The 21817-nt window shown below is 39.6% G+C and overlaps 1 protein-coding gene across 5 annotated transcripts in view; it reads right to left on the bottom strand.

The window, feature by feature from the left end:
* traf3 (TNF receptor-associated factor 3) overlaps positions 1 to 21817 on the bottom strand; it is a 37943-nt gene that overhangs the window by 14761 nt on the left and 1365 nt on the right. Inside the window, exons 2-10 of one of the 5 annotated variants that reach the window (XM_062042510.1) lie at positions 12710 to 12866; positions 7954 to 8137; positions 6110 to 6161; positions 2763 to 2867; positions 2514 to 2678; positions 2368 to 2448; positions 2223 to 2258; positions 2026 to 2118; positions 1730 to 1870 (exon numbers count right to left, since the gene is read on the bottom strand). In XM_062042510.1, the coding sequence (XP_061898494.1) occupies positions 1730 to 1870; positions 2026 to 2118; positions 2223 to 2258; positions 2368 to 2448; positions 2514 to 2678; positions 2763 to 2867; positions 6110 to 6161; positions 7954 to 8137; positions 12710 to 12863 (1011 nt within the window). In that variant the 5' untranslated portion in view covers positions 12864 to 12866. Of the gene's footprint in view, positions 1 to 1729; positions 1871 to 2025; positions 2119 to 2183; positions 2259 to 2367; positions 2449 to 2513; positions 2679 to 2762; positions 2868 to 6109; positions 6162 to 7953; positions 8138 to 12709; positions 12867 to 21817 lie in introns of all 5 variants that reach the window. The other 4 variants (XM_062042508.1, XM_062042509.1, XM_062042512.1 and 1 more) reach the window with 4 other exon arrangements.

The following is a 21817-nucleotide window of genomic DNA, read 5'->3' as shown; positions in this document are numbered from 1 at the left end:
ACCATCATGTAGTCACCATGTGACCAACACGAGGTCATCATGTGGTCATCATGTAACCATCATGTGGTCATCATAGGACCATCATGTAGTCATCATGTGGCCATCATCTGGTCATCATGTGACCATCATGTGACTAACATGATGTCATCATGTAACCATCATGAGGTCATCATGTTACCATCATGTAGTCATCATGTGACCATCATGATTTCATCATTTGACCAACATGAGCTCATCACGTGGCCATCAGGTGGTCATCATGTGACCATCATGTGGTCATCATAGGACCATCATGTGGTCATCATGTGACCATCATGTGGTCATCTTTGGACCATCATGTAATCATCATCTGGTCATCATGTGACCAACATGAGGTCATCATTTGACCAACATGAGGTCATCACGGACCATCATGTGGTCATCATGTGGCCATCATGTGGTCATCATAGGACCATCATGTGGTCATCATGTGACCATCATGTGGTCATCATGTGGTCATCTTTGGACCATCATGTAATCATCATCTGGTCATCGTGTGACCAACATGAGGTCATCATTTGACCAACATGAGGTCATCACGTGACCATAATGTGGTCATTATGTGACCGTCATCTGGTCATCATGTGACCATCATGTGGTCATCATAGGACCATCATGTAATCATCATCTGGTCATCATGTAGTCATCCTGTGACCATCATGAGTTCATCGTGTGACCATTATGTGGTCATCGTGTGACCAACATGTCATCATGTGACCATCATGAGGTCTTCATTAGGTCATCATTTTACCACCATGTGGTCATCATGTAGTCATCATGTGACCATCATGAGGTCATCATTTGACCAACTTGAGGTAATCACGTGACCATCATGTGGTCATCATGTGACCATCATGTGGTCATCATGTGGTCATCATAGGCTCATCATGTAATCATCATCTGGTCATCATGAGGTGGTCATGTGACCATCATGTGGTCATCATGTGGCCATCATCTGGTCATCATGTGACCATCATGTAGTCATCATGTGACCAACATGTGGTCATCACGTCACAAACATGTGGTCATCATGTGACCATCATGTGGTCATCATGTGACAATCATGAGGTCATCATGTGACAATCATATGGTCATCATGCGACCATTATTTGGTCATCATGCGACCATCATGAGGTCATCATGTGACCATCATGTGGTCATCATTGACCATCATGTAGTCATCATGTGACCATCATGAGGTCATTGTGTCACCATCATGTGGTCATCGTGTGACCATCATGAGGTCATCATGTGACCATCATGAGGTCATCATGTGACCATCATGTAGTCATCATGTGGTCATCATGTGACCATAATGTTACCATCATGTGTTCATCATGCAACCATTATGTGGTTATCATGTGACCATCATGAGGTCATCATGTGACCATCAAGAGGTCATCATGTGACCATCATGAGGTCATCATGCGACCATCATGAGGTCATCATGTGACCATCGGGTAGTCATCATATGACCATCATGTAGTCATCATGTGACCATCATGAGGTCATCATGTGACCATCATGAGGTCATCATGTGACCATCATGTGGTAATCATGTGACCATCATGATGTCATAGTGTGACCATCATGAGGTCATCATGTCACCATCATAAGGTCATCATGTGACCATCAGGTAGTCATCACGCGACCATCATGTGACAGGAAGTCGTTGAGAAGAAACACAAACCTGCATGGACACCACCTTCTGCTCCAGATGTCGGTTCTTCTCTCTTAGTTCGGTGTTGTGCTTCTCCAGCTCGCAGAGACGAGTGCTGAAGACAGGTAGGACTTTACACTTGTCCATCAACTCATCTTTGACCTCGTCCACCTGCTCACACACACACACACACACACACACACACACACACACACACACACACACACACACACACACACACACACACACACACACACACACACGCGCGCACACAGGGAATGAAGGTTCCTCGCCAGTGAAGAGGAAGAAGAGCTTGAAGGTGTTACCTTGCTCTCCAAGGAGATGTTCTTCACAAGCATCAGTCTCAGGTGTTCGGCTGCACAGGTGTTCTGGTGTTGTCGGACTTCCTGATTCAAAGCCTGATGGGAAGAAACTTGATGGAAACTCAGACAGGTGACACAGGTGAGCACACAGGTGGTCCTACCTTGTAGGAGCAGCCGTAGCCATGAAAGGGACAGCTCACCTGAGCTTTGGGACACTCGTGTTGGTGACTGGCCAGCTGGAAGGCAGAAGCCACATCAGTGGAGACACACACACACACACACACACACACACACACACACACACACACACACACACACACACACACACACGAGGTGAGTGTTTACCTGTCGACGTGGCAAGGAGGAGAAGGAGCAGAGGTTGGGACAAGAGACGGGGAAGGCGGGACACACGGTCTCCTGATGTTTCTACCACACAAACTCAGCGTCATCATGATGATAATGATGATGACCAGGTCATGGCGGCAGCTCACCTGCAGGTCGGCGAGCGGCATGTTGGCGGCACAGAAGTCGCAGGCGGCCTGTCGGTGTTTGCACCTGTAGCTCAAGTGCTCAGGGATTTCTTTCCTCATCATTCTCTCCTTGCACTTGCCCAGCGGACACGGAACCTCGAAAAATGGACACACGTTCAGGTGTTCCTGTGGGCCCCCCACACACACACACACACACACACAAGGTGAGCGTGTTCTTGCGTCGCCATGGCAACCCCACAGGACGCTCACAGGTATTTGCTGCAGATTCATGCACTCCTGGCAGCCTTGCTTCTCACTGCGACAGTGCACCTTCAGCGCCATGATCTCACGGTGGCAGCAAACATCCCGAAAGATCTGAAAAGCAGCCAGCTAGTCATTTCTCATCAATAGTAGCATATGATCAATAATCATTTCTCATAAATAATTATTTGTCGTCAATAATCCTTTCTCATCAATAGTAGCATCTGATCAATTAACATTTCTCATCAATAATCATTTATCATCAATAATAAATAATCCGCAGGAGAATAAAAAAGTTGTGGATGAACTATCCCGAGCATCATCTGTTGCGCTCACACAAACTGGTGGACGTCCAGGGGAACTGTGTGACGATGGGCGATCACTTCATCACAGCAGACTGGGAGATGAGAAGACACGCCCCCTCTACGAGAGCACCTTGCGCAGGTACTGACACAAGCAGTGGAGGAATGGAAGATAAAGATACTAATATCCCAGTCACAACTGATGATGCCAAAAATCAAATAAATGCAGTGAATGAGGCAGGACTGGGACCACAGATAGGTGCTTTGCACTTGTAGTGAATTTGGCATCACAGAAGGGAATCTCAGTCAATAGGATGGAGCGCCTCCTTGGGAGGGTCAGGAAGGTGGTTTCCTACTTCCACCCAAGCACAACAGCTGCTCATGTGCTTAAGACAAAGCAAGAAATGCTAAAGCTGCCTACTCATAAGCTCATACATGATGTCCCAAGTTAAGTTAAAAGTTAAAGTACCAATGATTGTCACACACACAGTAGGTGTGGTGAAATTTGTCCTCTGCATTTGACCCATCCCCTTGCTCACCCCCTGGGTGGTGAGGGGAGCAGTGGGCAGCAGCGGTGGCCGCGCCCAGGAATCATTTTTGGTGATTTAACCCCCAATTCCAACCCTAAATGCTGAGTGCCAAGCAGGGAGGTAATGGGTCCCATTTGTATAGTCTTTGGTATGACTCGACTGGGGTTTGAACTCACAACCTACCGATCTTAGGGCGGACACTCTAACCACTAGGCCACTGAGTAGGTCAACAAGGTGGAACTCCACTTATGATATGTTGGAGCAGCAGGCAGCTATATACTCTGCATTGACCCACAAGACCCTGAAGAAAGATGTCAAAGACATCGTCACCCTGTCTGATGATGATGTGAGAGTGGCAGAGGAGGTCCTCCAGGTGCTTAAACCCCTTTAAAACTGTTACATCTCTACTGAGCACTGAAACTTCACCATCTGTGTCAATGATCCTGCCACTGAAAACAAGGATTCTACAATCCATGGCTCCAAGTGTGGAAGACAGCAGCATCACTCCAGATGTCACTATCTATGTTTCAAGGAAGATGAAGTGCCTTATGTTGTACTTTAAGTTGTTTTTTATTAATGGTCATTGGTCCAAATTTAAAGAAAGGAGAAATGCCTTTTTATGTTGCACTGTTTTCCATTAATTATGTTAAAAATAAGATATTATGCCTTGTGCACTTTAAGTTGATTTTATATATTTTAATTTAATAATTTAAAAGTGTTAATAAACAAACAGACAAAACTTCTGTTTATTTGTCTTGTCTTTTTTTTTTTTTTGCTGATCCGAAAAATGATTTGATTCGTGACTCTGATCCGAGAAATGATCCGACCCGTGAGTTTTTTGATCTGTTGCACCCCTAAATGTAAAGTCTGATCCATAATGTTGTCTGATCAATAATAATTTGTAATCAATCATTTCTGATTAATGTAAAGTCTGATCGATAATAATGTCTGATCGATAATAATGTCTGATCAATAATAATGTATAATTAATGTAAAGTCTGATCATTAATAATGTATGATTAATGTAAAGTCTGATCAATAATATTGTCTGATCAATAATGGTGTCCGATCAATAATGTATGATTAAAGTAAAGTTTGATCAAAAATAATGTATGGTTAATGTAGAGTCTGATCAATAATATTGTCTGGTTGATAATAATGTATGATTAATGTAAAGTCTGATCAATAATATTGTCTGATCAATAATAATGTATGTTTAATGTAAAGTATGATCCATAATATTGTCTGATCAATAATCATTTGTAACCAATAATTTCTGATTAAGGTAAAGTCTGATCGATAATAATGTCTGATTAATGTAAAGTCTGATCAATAATATTGTCTGATCAATAATATTGTATGATCAAAAATAATGTATGATTAATGTAAAGTCTGGTCAATAATAATCTCTGATCAATAATAATGTAGGATTAATGTAAAGTGTGATCAATAATATTGTCTGAGCAATAATAATGTATGTTTAATGTAAAGTATGATCCATAATATTGTCTGATCAATAATCATTTGTAACCAATAATTTCTGATTAAGATAAAGTCTGATCGATAATAATGTCTGATTAATGTAAAGTCTGATCAATAATATTGTCTGATCAATAATATTGTATGATCAAAAATAATGTATGATTAATGTAAAGTCTGGTCAATAATAATCTCTGATCAATAATAATGTAGGATTAATGTAAAGTGTGATCAATAATATTGTCTGAGCAATAATAATGTATGTTTAATGTAAAGTCTGATCAATAATAATGTATGATTAATGTAAAGTCTGATCAATAATATTGTCTGATCAATAATATTTTATGATCAAAAATAATGTATGATTAAAGTAAAGTCTGGTCAATAATAATATCTGATCAATAATAATGTATGATTAATGTAAAGTGTGATCAATAATATTGTCTGTTTAGTAATAATGTATGTTTAATGTAAAGTCTGATCAATAACATTGTCGGATCAATAATAATCAATCAATCAATTCCTTTATTGTCAGTGTCATAATAACACTTAAGTGGTGGACGTCCAGGGGAACTATGTGACGATAGGCGATCACTTCATCGTGTATATTGTTTGATCAATAATAATTTGTAATCAATCATTTCTGATTAATGTAAAGTCTGATCGATAATAATGTCAGATCAATAAGGTATGATTAATGTAAAGTCTGATAAAAAATAATGTCTGATCAATAATAATGTATAGTTAATGTAAAGTCTGATCAATAATATTGTTTGATCAATAAAAATGTATGATCAATAATAATGTATGATTAATGTAAAGTCTGATCAATAATATTGTCTGTTCAATATTAATATATGATCAATAATAATTAGGGATGTCCGATATTGGCTTTTTTGCCGATATCCGATATTCCGATATTGTCCAACTCTTAATTACCGATACCAATATCAACCGATAATGTATGATTAATGTAAAGTCTGGTCAATAATAATGTATGATTAATGTAAAGTCTGATCAATAATATTGTCTATTTATTCCATACCTTGTTGCTGAACAGTGGCTCCATGTCAGCTGGGCACACCGGCTTGGGACCACTGACACACACGCACACGCACACACACACACACACACACACACACACACACACACACACACACACACACACACACACACACACACACACACACACACACACACACACACACACACACACACAAACAGACACACACACAAAGTTGAAGTAGGAAACTGACTGCTATACAAGTGTTGGCTTATGGTACATGTGTTAGCACATGGTAGCATATGCTTAGCATAGCATGTGTTAGCATCTGTTTGTTGATGGTAGCATGTGTTAGCGTGTGTTTGCGGATGGTAGCATGTGTTAGCGTGTGTTTGTGCATGATAGCATGTGTTAGCATGTGTTTGCGGATGGTAGCATGTGTTAGCGTGTGTTTGTGCATGATAGCATGTGTTAGCCTGTGTTTGCGGATGGTAGCATGTGTTAGCGTGTGTTTGTGCATCATAGCATGTGTTAGTGTGTGTTTGCGCATGGTAGCATGTGTTTGCACATGGTAGCATGTGTTAGCGTGTGTTTGCGCATGGTAGCATGTGTTATCGGTGTTTGTGCATGATAGCATGTGTTAGCGTGTGTTTGCGCATGGTAGCATTTGTTATCGGTGTTTGTGCATGATAGCCTGTGTTAGCGTGTGTTTGCGCATGGTAGCATGTGTTAGCATGTGTTTGTGCATGATAGCATGTGTTAGCGTGTGTTTGCACATGGTAGCATGTGTTAGCGTGTGTTTGTGCATGATAGCATGTGTTAGCATGTGTTTGCGGATGGTAGCATGTGTTAGTGTGTGTTTGCGCATGGTAGCATGTGTTTGTTAGTGCTTGCACATGGTAGCATGTGTTAGCGTGTGTTTGCGCATGGTAGCATGTGTTATCGGTGTTTGTGCATGATAGCATGTGTTAGTGTGTGTTTGCGCATGGTAGCATGTGTTAGCGTGTGTTTGCGCATGGTAGCATGTGTTATCGGTGTTTGTGCATGATAGCATGTGTTAGCGTGTGTTTGCACATGGTAGCATGTGTTAGCGTGTGTTTGCGCATGGTAGCATCTGTTTGCGAGTGTTTGGCATGGTAGCATCTGTTTGCGAGTGTTTGGCATGGTAGCATGTGTTTGCGAGTGTTTGCGCATGGTAGCATGTGTTTGCGAGTGTTCGTGCACGGTAGCATGTTTTTGCGAGTGTTTGCGCATGGTAGCATGTGTTTGCGCATGATAGCATGTGTAAGCATGTTAGCATGTATTTGCGCATTGTAGAATGGGTTTGCGAGTGTTTGCGCATGGTAGAATGTGTAAGCGTGTGTAAGGGTGTGTTAGCATGTGTAAGCGCTTATTAGCATGTGTTTGTCCATGGTAGCATGTGTTTGCGAGTGTTTGCGCATGTAGCATGTGTTAGCGTGTGTTTGCGCATGGTAGAATGTGTAAGCGTGTGTTAGCATGTGTAAGTGTGTTTTAGCCCATGGTAGCATGTGTTTGCGAGTGTTTGCGCATGGTAGAATGTGTAAGCTTGTGTTAGCATGTGTAAGTGTGTGTTTGTGCATGGTAGCGTGTGTTTGCGAGTGTTTGTGCATGGTAGCATGTGTTTGCGCATTTTAGCATGTGTTAGCATGTGTTTGCGCATGGTAGCATGTGTTAGCATATGTTTGCGCGTGATAGAATGTGTAAGCGTGTGTTAGCATGTATAAGCGTGTGTTAGCATGTGTAAGCGTGTGTTAGCATGTGTTAGCGTGTGTTTGTGCATGCTAGCTTATGTTAGCGTGTGTTTGTGCATGCTAGCATGTGTAAGCGTGTGTTAGCACGTGTAAGGGCGTATTAGCGTGTGTTACCTGAGGATGCGAGCGATGCAGCTCTGACAGAAGCGATGTCCACATTCGGTCTGACGAGGCTGACACAGGACCAGCCTGCAGGACTCACAGCGGTACTTCTCCTCAGGACTTTCTACAAAGTGGTCGGTGAAGCCGCCATGAAGCGGCAGGAAGGCCGCAGCCGCACCTGAATGCAACACGCCCACTTCAAAGACACAAAATGGTAACCCTCTTCATGTGCACATCATGGACTTTGCTACAGCCTAAGCTCCGCCCCCTCCAACAACAACAACAACAACCTGACAGCAGCAGCAAAATTAACCTCCTCTGATTTTATATACATACTGTATATAAATATATATACCCATATATATACATATACATATACATATACATATACATATACATACATACATATACATATATATATATATACACTACCGTTCAAAAGTTTGGGGTCACCCAAACAATTTTGTGGAATAGCCTTCATTTCTAGGAACAAGAATAGACTGTCGAGTTTCAGATGAAAGTTCTCTTTTTCTGGCCATTTTGAGCGTTTAATTGACCCCACAAATGTGATGCTCCAGAAACTCAATCTGCTCAAAGGAAGGTCAGTTTTGTAGCTTCTGTAACGAGCTTAACTGTTTTCAGATGTGTGAATATGATTGCACAAGGGTTTTCTAATCATCAATTAGCCTTCTGAGCCAATGAGCAAACACATTGTACCATTAGAACACTGGAGTGATAGTTGCTGGAAATGGGCCTCTATACACCTATGTAGATATTGCACCAAAAACCAGACATTTGCAGCTAGAATAGTCATTTACCACATTAGCAATGTATAGAGTGTATTTCTTTAAGGTTAAGACTAGTTTAAAGTTATCTTCATTGAAAAGTACAGTGCTTTTCCTTCAAAAATAAGGACATTTCAATGTGACCCCAAACTTTTGAACGGTAGTGTATATATATACATACATATATGCAGTGAGGTCCACAAGTATTTGCACACCCTGCAATTTTGCAAGTTCTCCCACTTAGAAATTAGGGAGAGGTCTGAAATGTTCATCATAGATATATTTCCACTGTTAGAGACATAATCTAAAAAGAAAAATCCGGAAATCACATTGTGTGATTTTTTTAATGATTTATTTGTATGTTACTGGGGTTCATAAGTATTTGCACACATGAGAATCAGCAAGAATTATGACTCTCAAAGAGCTGTCAGTCTACCTTAAAAAAAGTCCACCTTTACCCCAAAACTAATCACCCACCACCCCTTCAGTCAGTCAAAGTCCAACTGCTACCATGGGCAAGACCAGAGACATAATTATAGAGCTCCACAAAGCTGGAAAAGGCTATGGCACAATTGGGAAGCAGCTGGGTGAGAATAGATCAACTGTTGCAGCAATTGTTAGAAAATGGAAGAGGCTAAACATGACTGCTAATCTACCTCAGACTGGGGCTCCATGTAAGATCTCTCCTCGTGGGGCATCACTCATGATAAGAAAAGTGAGGAATCAGCCCAGAACTACACGGCAGAAGCTGGTGAATGACCTGAAGAGAGCTGGGACCACTGTTTCCAAGGCTACTATCAGTAGAACACTACGTCGTAGTGCTTTAAAAATCATGCATCGCACGGAAGGTTCCCCTGCTCAAGTCGGCCCATGTCCAGGCCTTTCTGAAGTTTGCCAATGGCCATCTGGATGATCCAGGGAGAAAGTCATGTGGTCAGATGAGACCAAAATAAAACTTTTTGGTATAAACTCCACTCGTTGGGTTTGGAGGAAAAAGAAGGATGAGTATCATCCCAAGAACAACATCCCTACAGTGAAGCATGGGGGTGGAAACATCATGCTTTGGGGGTGCTTTTCAGCAAAGGGGACAGAACAACTGCACTGATTTAAGGAGGGAATGAACGGGGCCATGTATTGTGAGATTTTGGGCAAAAACCTCCTTCCCTCAGTCAGAGCATTGAAGATGGGTCGTGGCTGGGTCTTCCAACATGACAATGACCCCAAGCACACAGCCATGATAACCAAGGAGTGGCTCCATACGAAGCATATCAAGGTTCTGGAGTGGCCCAGCCAGTCTCCAGACCTAAATCCAATAGAAAATCTTTGGAGGGAGCTGAAACTTTGTGTTGTTTGGCAACAGCCCCGAAACCTGACAGATCTAGAGAAGATTTGTGTGGAGGAGTGGGCCAAAATCTCTGTTGCCGTGTGTGCAAACCTGGTGAAGAACTATAGGAAACATTTGACGTCTGTAATTGCAAACAAAGGCTTCCGCACTAAATATTAACACTGATGTTATCATGTGTGCAAATACTTATGAACCCCAGTAACGTACAAATAAATAACTAAAAAAATCATACAATGTGATTTCCGGATTTTTCTTTTTAGATTATGTCAAACAGCTCAATTTTTGTTTCATCTGACCAAAAAACTGTCCTCCAGAAGGTCTTATCTTTGTCAATGTGATGTCAGATGAAACAAAAATTGAGCTGTTTGGCCACAATACCCAGCAATATGTTTGGAGGAGAAAAGGTGAGGCCTTTAATCCCAAGAACACCATCTCTACCGTCAAGCATGGTGGTGGTAGTATTATGCTCTGGGCCTGTTTTGCTGCCAATGGAACTGGTGCTTTACAGAGAGTAAATGGGACAATGAAAAAGGAAGATTACCTCCAAATTCTTCGGGACAATCTAAAATCATCAGCCCTGAGGTTGGGTCTTGGGCGCAGTTGGGTGTTCCAACAGGACAATGACCCCAAACACACGTCAAAAGTGGCAAAGGAATGGCTAAATCAGGCTAGAATTAAGGTTTAATAATGGCTTTCCCAAAGTCCTGACTTAAATGTGTGGACAATGCTGAAGAAACAAGTCCATGTCAGAAAACCAACAAATTTAGCTGAACTGCACTAATTTGGTCAAGAGGAGTGGTCAAAAAGACAAGCAGAAGCTTGCCAGAAGGTTGTGGAGGGCTACCAAAAAGTGCCTTATTGCAGTACAATTTGCCAAGAGACATGTAACCAAATATTAACATTGCTGTATGTATACTTTTGACTCAGCAGATTTGGTCATATTTTCAGTAGACCCATAATAAATCCATAAAAGAACCAAACTTCATGAATGTTTTTTGTGACCAACTCAAGACAGCCATGACATTATGTTCTTTACAAGTGTATGTAAACTTTTGACCATGACTATATATACACATGTATATATATGTATGTATATACATATATGTGTATAATATTATTATGAATACATATGTATATTTAGGGAAGGTGTTCGAAAACCGGTTCTCCCGATTGTTCGATAAGAAAAGAAGCGATTCCATGGATTCGAATCCCCTTTTGAGAAACGGTTCCCATTATCGAAGCTACTATAGTAAAGAAAAATATTTGGTTCTTTATTCAAATCCCTGGGAACGAATCCCGTGTCACAGGAAATGTCCTGTGGCACGTCACAGGAAATTACGTAGCTCAGTCATTCTGCGGCAGATACAGAAGAAGCAACAACAATGGACCGGAAAAAACGCTCCAAGGCATGGCTTCATTTTACTAAGAAATACGACGAGGAAACGGCTATCTGCAATTATTGCCAGGCTTCGCTTTCCTGTAAGGGGAGCAGTACAACAAACATGTTGAAACATGTTCAGGCCGTACATAACCTAAAGGTTAGAGAAACGTGTCGTGTCTTCGACACGTGAAGAAGCAGCTACAGAGATGACGAAGCACGCCCCTCTTCCTCTGCTTCAACCTGTAGTCCCAGTGATAGTGCCGGTGAGTAACTAACGTTAATTGTTGCCGGTTAATTTCCATATCTGCTCACTTGTAGCCTTTATAAAATAACGTTACCTCTTACGTCAACCAGGACTGCAGTAATGTTAGCTAGACTAACGTTACCTAAGCATAGTCAGTGGCTAACGGTAACGTTAGCCTTTTTGTATGTGTCTGATAACGTTAACGGTATCTTGTAGCCTACACCACTCCAGAGTTTGTAAGTCTGTCTAATAAACTAGTGCTTGCAAGATGTGAATTAAGATAATGTTAACGTTATCCTATTTCAGATGATGACATTCATGACAGCCAGAGTGACCAGGGCAGTGTTTGCTCTGTAGCACAGAGCGTTAACTCATTTACCATGGCGAGGTATAACGCAGAGCGCAGCAAGATGAGTGAGGAGGAGAGTAACAACATTACTCGCAAGCCAACGAGAATGATGGTGAAAAATTTCCTCCCCTTCAACTTGGTGAACACAGACGAATACAAGTAGGTTAATAATTTTATTTTTCTGACATGTAATGGAGCAAAAAGTAAACAACACCATTACTCTGAGATTTGTTTCAAATGTAAAGTGCTGTACAATACAAATGAATGCAGGGAAAATTTATTTTTCTTAGGTGGCCCACAGTCAATATTTATTTATTTATTTATTTATTTATTTATTTATTTTGAGTAACAGCAGTCAATATTTATTTATTTTATTTTATTTTTTTCTTAAAAAATAAAAGTGAGCTTTTGTTAAACCAAGTATTGTGTTTTTTTCCATATACAACAACCTATCTGGATTCGATAAGAGAATCGATAAGGAATCGGTTCGATAAGAGGATTCGATAATGGCATCGAAATCGATAATTTCTTAACAAACATCATTCCTATGTATATATAGTATACACATACGTACATATGTTTATATATATGTGTACAAATATATACAGTGATATACGTGTATACGTACATACATGAAATAAAAGTAAAGCATGTAAAACATCACCTTGTGAAGAGTCGCTAGGAGGCCACGGATTGGCTGGTCGGTTGGGAGGCGGGGTGATGAGTGGGGCCACAGACAGAGGCGGAGCAAGGGAGGGCGCCACCTGCTGGAGGGGAACCTGTACCTCCCTCCCGTCAACACTGTGTCCAGCTGACATGACCTGGCACACACACACACGGTCAATATACTTCATACAAATAGTATTACTGTACCTGTACAATTATACAAGTAGTATTACTGTATACATGTACAAGTAGAATTACTGTATTCATGTGTAAATATACTTATTACAAATAGTATTACTGTATACATGTACAATTATACAAGTAGTATTAGTGCATATATGTACAAGTAGTATTACAGTATTCATGTGTAAATATACTTTATACAAATAGCATTACTGTATACAAGTACAATTATACAAGTAGTATTAGTGTACACATGTACAATTATACAAGTAGTATTAGTATATACATGTACAATTATAAAAGTAGTATTAGTGTATACATGTATAATTATACAAGTAGTATTAGTGTATACATGTATGATTATACAAGTAGTATTAATGTATACATGTATAATTATACAGGTAGTATTAGTGTATACATGTATAATAATACATATAGTATTATTGTATACATGTATGATTATACAAATAGTATTAGTGTATACATGTACAATTATACAAGTAGTATTATTGTATAGATGTACAATTATACACATAGTATTATTGTATACATGTACAATTATACAAGTAATATTATTGTATACATGTACAATTATACAAATAGTATTATTGTATACATGTATAATTATACAAGTAGTATTAGTGCATACATGTATAATTATACATATAGTATTACTGTATACATGTATAATTATACAAGTAGTATTAGTGTATACATGTACAATTATAACAAGTAGTATTAGTGTATACGTGTATAATTATACAAGTAGTATTAGCGTATACATGTATGATTATACAAGTAGTATTAGTGTATACAATACATGTACAATTATACAAGTAGTATTATTGTATACATGTACAATTATACAAGTAGTATTATTGTATGCATGTACAATTATACAAGTAGTATTAGTGTATACATGTACAATTATACAAGTAGTATTAGTGTATACATGTACGATTATACAAGTAGTATTAGTGTATACATGTATAATTATACAAGTAGTATTAGTGTATACATGTACGATTATAAAAGTAGTATTAGTGTATACATGTACAATTATACAAGTAGCATTAGTGTATACATGCAGGATTATACAAGTAGTATTAGTGCAGTGACGTGCTGTTAGGGGAGGCAAGTGGGGCAGTGCCTCACCTTGCCACCAGGTGGCTTAACCATGAGATGTTCAAAAACGAAGTAATAAAATAAAACAAGTTTGAATATTTCTCTTTAGGTCTATGCTTTCTTTGTTTTAATAATGTTTATTTATTCATTTGATAAGGAAAATCACTACACAAGCACTTAAAAAATCGACACTTCTTTTTCCCCAATGTTTATGCAATTAATCCTATCTGCTATAGTTATGTGTAAATGATTCCACTTTTCCAAATCAGATTTAAATCTTGTCAATTAAGGGTATAAAGTTATTCTTGTAGAGATCTGGCATCTTATGACAGATGTGTACACCCAAGTATTTAAAGCTGTTTCTAGACATTTTAAAAGGATGATAAGCATCGGGATTCTCATTTACCGGGAAACACTCTTAGCAAAGTTTAAGATTAATTAAGATTAATTCAACTTATAACCTGAAAAAGTTCCAAAAGTGTTGAGCAGGTCAATTATCTTAAGAATGGTAGATATTGGATCTGAAATAAAGAGTAACAAATCGTCTGCATATTGTGAAAGTGTATGTTCCAAACCGCATCTACTGATTCCTTTGCTAAAACTAGCCGATTTAAGTGTAATAGATAGAGGTTCAATTGCCATAGCGAACAACAACGGGCCCAGAGGGCACCCTTGCCGGGTTCCCCTGCTAAGTGAAAAATATTGGGATTTTATCCCATTAGTGCTTACGGACGCTTTAGGGTTAGAATATAATAGTGCTATCCAAGATATGTAAGTGGGAATTTCAGTTTATCCAGAAAATTCATCATAGCCGTTTTATCGGTTGGAGATTGAGAGGTATATAGTTCAGAGTAAAAGGTTTTAAAAGTCACATTTATGTCTGAAGGCATTGTTGTTAATTCACTTGACGAAGTTTTAATCTGTTTTATTTGCTGGGAAATGGTTTGTTTTTTAATTTGATGTGACAGAAGGCATCCTGCTTTCTCACCATGTTCATAAAGAACTCCACATGATTTTAAAAATAAGTTTTTCGATTTCTTCTGTTGACATCAAATTGAATTCCATTTGAAGGTTTTGTCTCTGTTTATCTAGTTCAGGTGATGCTGAAATTACCAATTGTCTGTCCAATTATGTTATGCTCTCCATGAGATGTTTCTTTTTGTTTTTTCATTTTATTAAGTTTTGGACAGTACGATATAATTTCGCCTCACATTACCACATTTAATGTTTCCCAAATTAAGGATGGGGAAATTGTATCACTCTTATTAGTAATAAGGAAATCATTGATTACTTTAGAGATCATTTTACAGAACCCGTCATCGTTCAACAGTGTGCAATCCAGCCTACATAAAGGGCGTGTTTTTTGTAAGAGTGAAAATGAAAGGTCAAGCAACAATGGAGCAAGGTCAGATATCACTATTGCTGAATATTCTATGTTATCGACAACAGGAAGGAAGTAATTATCAATAGAGAAATAATACATTCTTGAGAATGTTTTATGAACCTGAGAATAAAAAGAAAATTCTTTGTTATCCTGATGGAGAAAGCGCCATGGGTCCACGCTTCCTATTTGATCCATATATAATGAAATTGCTTTAGCCATTTTAGAAGGAGAAGTTTGCCTTGGGCAAGATTTATCTAACAAAGGATCTATTGCACAGTTTATGTCACCCCCTAAAATTAAGTGGTGAGAATTTAAATCTGGTAAAAGTGAAAATACTCTCTTAGCAAATGCCTCATCATCCCAGTTTGACAAGAACCACCGATTCATTTTTAAGGGAGCCGGAGACTATGACAAACCGGCCTTGGTAGTCAGCTGTAACATTTGTTGGACTAAACTGTAATTTCTTATGTATTAGAATCACGGTACTCCTTGTTTTACTACTAAAATTGGAGTGAAAACTTTGACCAACCCATGAGTCTTTCAACCTATGATGATCTTTTGTAACCAAGTGTCTCCTGTAAAAAAGCAATTTCCGTTTTAAGATGTTTAAAGGAGAATACTCTACCCCTTTTAATTGGACCATTCATGCCTTTGACATTCCAAGACACAAATCTCAAGCATTATCCTCCTTTTTGATTATTTGCCATAATCAAACATATTTTTAAGTGGCGAGAGGAAGCACTGCTTAATAAAGGGTAGTATAGTAATATGTACCCAAACAATAACAGTAATAATAAAAAGAAATCTGTAGGACACATAGCTCAAGTTCCCCGAAACATAAACACTTAAAAGAGAAAAAAACACAAAAAAAACCCACCTAATCCTCCCTAGGCTGGTCCTAAAACAGAAAACAAAAACCAGCAGCGGGACTCCATAAACTTTGTAACTTCGGTATGACACCTTCTAAATAAACCCTCAGCGAGCAATCATAGCTCCTATATCTATGTAAGAGTCTACAATGAAAAAATATGTGCAAAATGAAAATAGCTTGGGGAAACAATTCATATCGGATTCCAAAGGTATAATAACTTAAGCGAATAATTGAAGAAATTAAAATTACAACACTGACAAAAGTAGCCCCTGCTAACCATATTGGTTGAACATCCAAATCTCATCAGATTATATGACATTTCAGCAAACATGTATATTCATAATGATAAACGGTAGTCCGGTAAATTTGCATTAGGTTACCCACATATGCGGTCCTCTCCAAGGTTTCTCATTGTCATTCACATCGACGTCCCACTGGGGTGAGTTTTCCTTGCCCTTATGTGGGCTCTGTACCGAGGATGTCGTTGTGGCTTGTGCAGCCCTTTGAGACACTTGTGATTTAGGGCTATATAAATATAAATATATAAATAAACATTGATTGATTGATTGATTGATCAAAAGAGAGAGAGAGAGAGAGAGAGAGAAAAGAAAAAAAAAAGTTTCTACTTATCAGTGGAAGCAGTAACCTGACTCTCGCCAGATCCTTGTACAAACCCCGTTTCCATATGAGTTGGGAAATTGTGTTAGATGTAAATATAAACGGAATACAATGATTTGCAATCCTTTTCAACCCATATTCAATTGAATGCACTACAAAGACAAGATATTTGATGTTCAAACTCATAAACTTTATTTTTGAATAAACGGTTTTCGCCTTGCATAGGAGAGTTTTAACTTGCACTTACAGATGTAGCGACCAACTGTAGTTACTGACAGTGGGTTTCTGAAGTGTTCCTGAGCCCATGTGGTGATATCCTTTACACACTGATGTCACTTGTTGATGCAGTACAGCCTGAGGGATCGAAGGTCACGGGCCTAGCTGCTTACGTGCAGTGATTTCTCCAGATTCTCTGAACCCTTTGATAATATTACGGACCGTAGATGGGGAAATCCCTAAATTCCTTGCAATAGCTCTTAAACTGTTCAACAATTTGCTCACGCATTTGTTGACAAAGTGGTGACCCTCGCCCCATCCTTGTTTGTGAATCTACTTTTATACCCAATCATGGCACCTGTTGCCTGTTCACCTGTGGGATGTTCCAAATAAGTGTTTGATTAGCATTCCTCAACTTTATCGGTATTTATTGCCACCTTTCCCAACTTCTTTGTCACGTGTTGCTGGCATCAAATTCTAAAGTTAATGATTATTTGCAAAAAAAAAAATGTTTATCAGTTTGAACATCAAATATGTCTTTGTAGCATATTCAACTGAATATGGGTTGAAAATGATTTGCAAATCATTGTTTTCCGTTTATATTTACATCAAACACAATTTCCCAACTCATATGGAAACGAGGTTTGTAGTTCGCTGAGCTCCACACAAGGATCTGGGCTCGAAGGCAATGCAAACTCCTTCAAGATAGCAAAAAATAAAGAACCAATCAGGATCGCCGAGCGGGATTTCATAGATGTGCAGAGCGCCAAAGCGACTGTTTGATTCAAACAACAATGGTGGCACGCAGCAAGGAGTCGTGTGCTGACATATTTTCTTTGCACAAACGACATCGATCGTCTACTGACATTGCTGCGTTGTTTCAGTAAAAGTTCTCTAACTTTTTCGTTCTGTCGTTATCCAATATGTCGGCTGTTCTGTTTTGGATTTCCCAGCGTCGCTCTCATCAATGTCACGGGTTGATTTCGATGTGAGTGGTTTAAGTAGCACGTCATCCAAGATAACGGACAGGTGGTTTATCCAATTACATACAATGTTTTTTTTACAAGGCCCCGGGGCCTTCTGAAATACATCACCTATTGAGAAGTCCCAGATCCTTGTGTGGAGCTCAGGGAACTACAAGGATCTGGCAAGAGTCAGGTTATGGAAGCGGTGCGCTCATCAAAAAAGTCCTGAGCTTTCTATGGAGAGTCAAAGTAGAAGTTCTCATTCCCAAATGAGATTTGGAGACGGGCAGGATGCAGTGGACGGAATTTGATTCCTTTCAGGTAAAGAGTGTGTTTAATAGCGTTGAATGCGGCCCGTTTTTTTGGTCTATGCTTTCTATGTGATTTTGGTGTGGTTCCTGTATATTTTGATCATTTTCATGGTCAAAATCGCACACACATGTCCATACTTGACAACCCTCCCAAATTTTCCGGGAGACTCCCGAAATTCAGCGCCTCTCCCGAAAACCTCCCGGGACAAATATTCTCCCGAAAATCTCCCGATTTACAGCCGCAGCTGGAGGCCACGCCCCCTCCAGCTCCATGCGGACCTGAGTGACGTGTCGACAGCCTGTTCTCACGTCCGCTTTCCCACGAAATAAACAGCGTGCCTGCCCAATCACGTTATAACATCTACGGCTTTTAGAGAGTGCACAACTGCGCACACAACAAGGAGACGAAGCAGAAGAACGAGGAAGATACAGCCATGGCGATGACGAGTAAGCTGAAGAAATACGCTTGTAAGTTCCAAAATGAATGGAAACAAGAATTTCAGTTTATCCAGGACAGTTCGAAGGGGAAGGGGTATGCTGCCTGTAAATTTTGTAGAACAGACTTCTCCATTGAACACGGTGGCCGAACGGATATACTCACTCATGAACGGTCAGCGAAGCACAAAGCGGCTGCAACGCAGCACCGGTCCCAGCCCAGTATTATGGGCCACCTCGCTAAATGGAGTCCCGAGGGTGTAATTTATGCCGAGACAAAGATGGCTATGCTGACAGCTGGAAACAACATCCCGTTCTCATTTGCGGATGTCTACAACAAATCCATGAAGAATATGTTCCTGGATTCAGAGATCGCTCGCCAGTACGCAAATGGCAGAACAAAGGCTACTCAAATAGTGAAAGGTAAGTGTTTTTGGGGTTTTTTAGTAAGCAGCATGCACAGTACAGTTAGTAGAACAACTGTGTTTTCATTACTGTGTATTTGATCAAGTCTTTCAAGTACAACAATGAGTAGATGAGTGTTATGTGTGTTTATGTGTAAATAAATGAACACTGAAATTCAAGTATTTATTATATATATATATATATATATATATATATATATATATATATATATATATATATATATATATATATATTAATATATACACATGTATGTATATATATATATGTATATATATATATATATATATATATATATATATATATATATATATATATATATATATAATAAAATAAATATATATACATATATATATATAGCTAGAATTCACTGAAAGTCAAGTATTTCTTATATATAGGGCTGTGTACTCTCCCCCTGGCTCTTCTCCCTGTATACAAACTGCTGCACCTCCAGTCACCAATCCGTAAAACTGCTCAAGTTTGCGGATGACACCACCCTCATCGGGCTCATCTCGAATGGCGATGAGTCCGCCTACAGGAGAGAGGTAGACCGGCTGACGTCCTGGTGCAGCCTCAATAACCTGGAGCTGAACGCCCAGAAAACAGTGGAGATGATCATGGACTTCAGGAAAGTCACAGCCCCACCATCCCCCTTCACCCTGATTGACTCTCCCACCCCCGTCCCCATTGTGGACTCCTTCCGTTTCTTGGGCACCACCATCACCCAGGACCTCAAGTGGGAGCTGACCATCAGCTCCCTCATCAAGAAGGCCCAGCAGAGGATGTACTTCCTGCGGCAGCTGAGGAAACTTAAGGTGCCGACCGAGATGCTGGTGCAGTTTTACTCAGCCATCATAGAGTCCATCCTGACCTCCTCCATCACAGTGTGGTTCCCCGGCGCCACAGTCCAGGATAAGAATAGACTGCAACGCATCGTACGTGCTGCGGAGAAGGTGATTGGCTGCAAGCTCCCATCCCTCCAGGACTCGTTCTCCTCCAGGACCAGGAGGCGTGTGGGTCGGATCACAGCTGACTCTTCTCACCCTGGACACACACTATTCTCCCCTCTCCCCTCAGGCAGGAGACTACGCTCCATCCAGACCCACACCTCCCGCCACCTGAACAGTTTTTTCCCCTCGGCTATCAGGCAAATGAACAACAACTCCTAACAGCAGCTCCTTCTAAGTCTATCTGATAGCTCAGTCACAGCTCTTTTTATACCAAATATGTGTTATATGTGTTTTATGTTGCACGATTGCACCAAGAAAAATTCCTAGTTTGTGAACCCGTTCTCAAACAATGGCAATAAAAACTATTCTGATTCTGATATATATATATATATATATATATATATATATATATATATATATATATATATATATATATATACAGTATATATACATACATATATATATATTAGAGATGCGCGGATAGGCAATTATTTCATCCGCAACCGCATCACAAAAGTCGTCATCCACCCGAACTAACATTTTATCAAAACCACAACCGCCCGCCACCCACCCGTTGTTATATATCTAATATAGACAATGCAAGGCATTAATATCTCTTGCGTGGCATTAATAGCTCTTGGCCACACATTAGAGGCTAAGAGATATTAATGCGTGATATTATTATTTATCATTATTATAATATTATTGTCATTTCCATTAAGAAAGTGTTGACTATTGTTATTTTTTTTACCTGGTCTTTAGTATTCCCACGTTTGCTGCCGGCGATGCCATCTTTTTATTTTTTTCTTCTTCTTCTGTTGTGTTGTGTTGTGCTGTGTCACGCCAAATTTCTTCCGCCTACAAACCCCCCCCCCCCCACCCCCATTTACTTCCGTGGTCATGTTTCCTCTTACGTCATTGACAGCGATCGATAGCACTTCGGGTTTGACTGCCCGTCGCTGGAAGGATACTTCGTCTTTGACAGCTGCTGGAATCTGAAGAAATCGATTATTGTTTTTTTTTGTACAGGCGCGAAACAGGACAGTCGCGTGCCTGTTAAGGACCCCCGGCAACTTTGTGACTTTATTGGACGCAGCCCCCGGAAGTAAATGGGGGGGGGGGGGGGGGGGGGGGGTTGTAGGGGGGAAGAAATTTGGCATGACAGCTGCAGCAGTGCCTGATTAATAATTGCCTGTTTCAAAGAGTGCTGCTCGTTTTTCGTATGTGGGTAACAACATTTAACTATGTACATATATTTCCGAATTGGTTCAACCGCCACCCGCCCGAATCTATTTAAAATCAATTTTAAATAAACCGTGCATCTCTAATATATATATATATATATATATATATATATATATATATATATATATATATATATATATATATATATATATATATATATCAATCAATCAATCGTTTACTTATCCATCCATCCATTTTCTACCGCTTATTCCCTTCGGGGTCGCTGGAGCCTATCTCAGCTACAATCGGGCGGAAGGCGGGGGTTACTTATATAGCCCTAAATCACAAGTGTCTCAAAGGGCTATATATATATATATATATATATATATATATATATATATATATATATATATATATATATATATATATATGAAATACTT

This window comes from Entelurus aequoreus, linkage group LG03 (assembly GCF_033978785.1).
Source record: "Entelurus aequoreus isolate RoL-2023_Sb linkage group LG03, RoL_Eaeq_v1.1, whole genome shotgun sequence".
Lineage (NCBI taxonomy): Eukaryota > Metazoa > Chordata > Actinopteri > Syngnathiformes > Syngnathidae > Entelurus > Entelurus aequoreus.
This window is presented reverse-complemented; position numbering and strand designations above follow the sequence as displayed.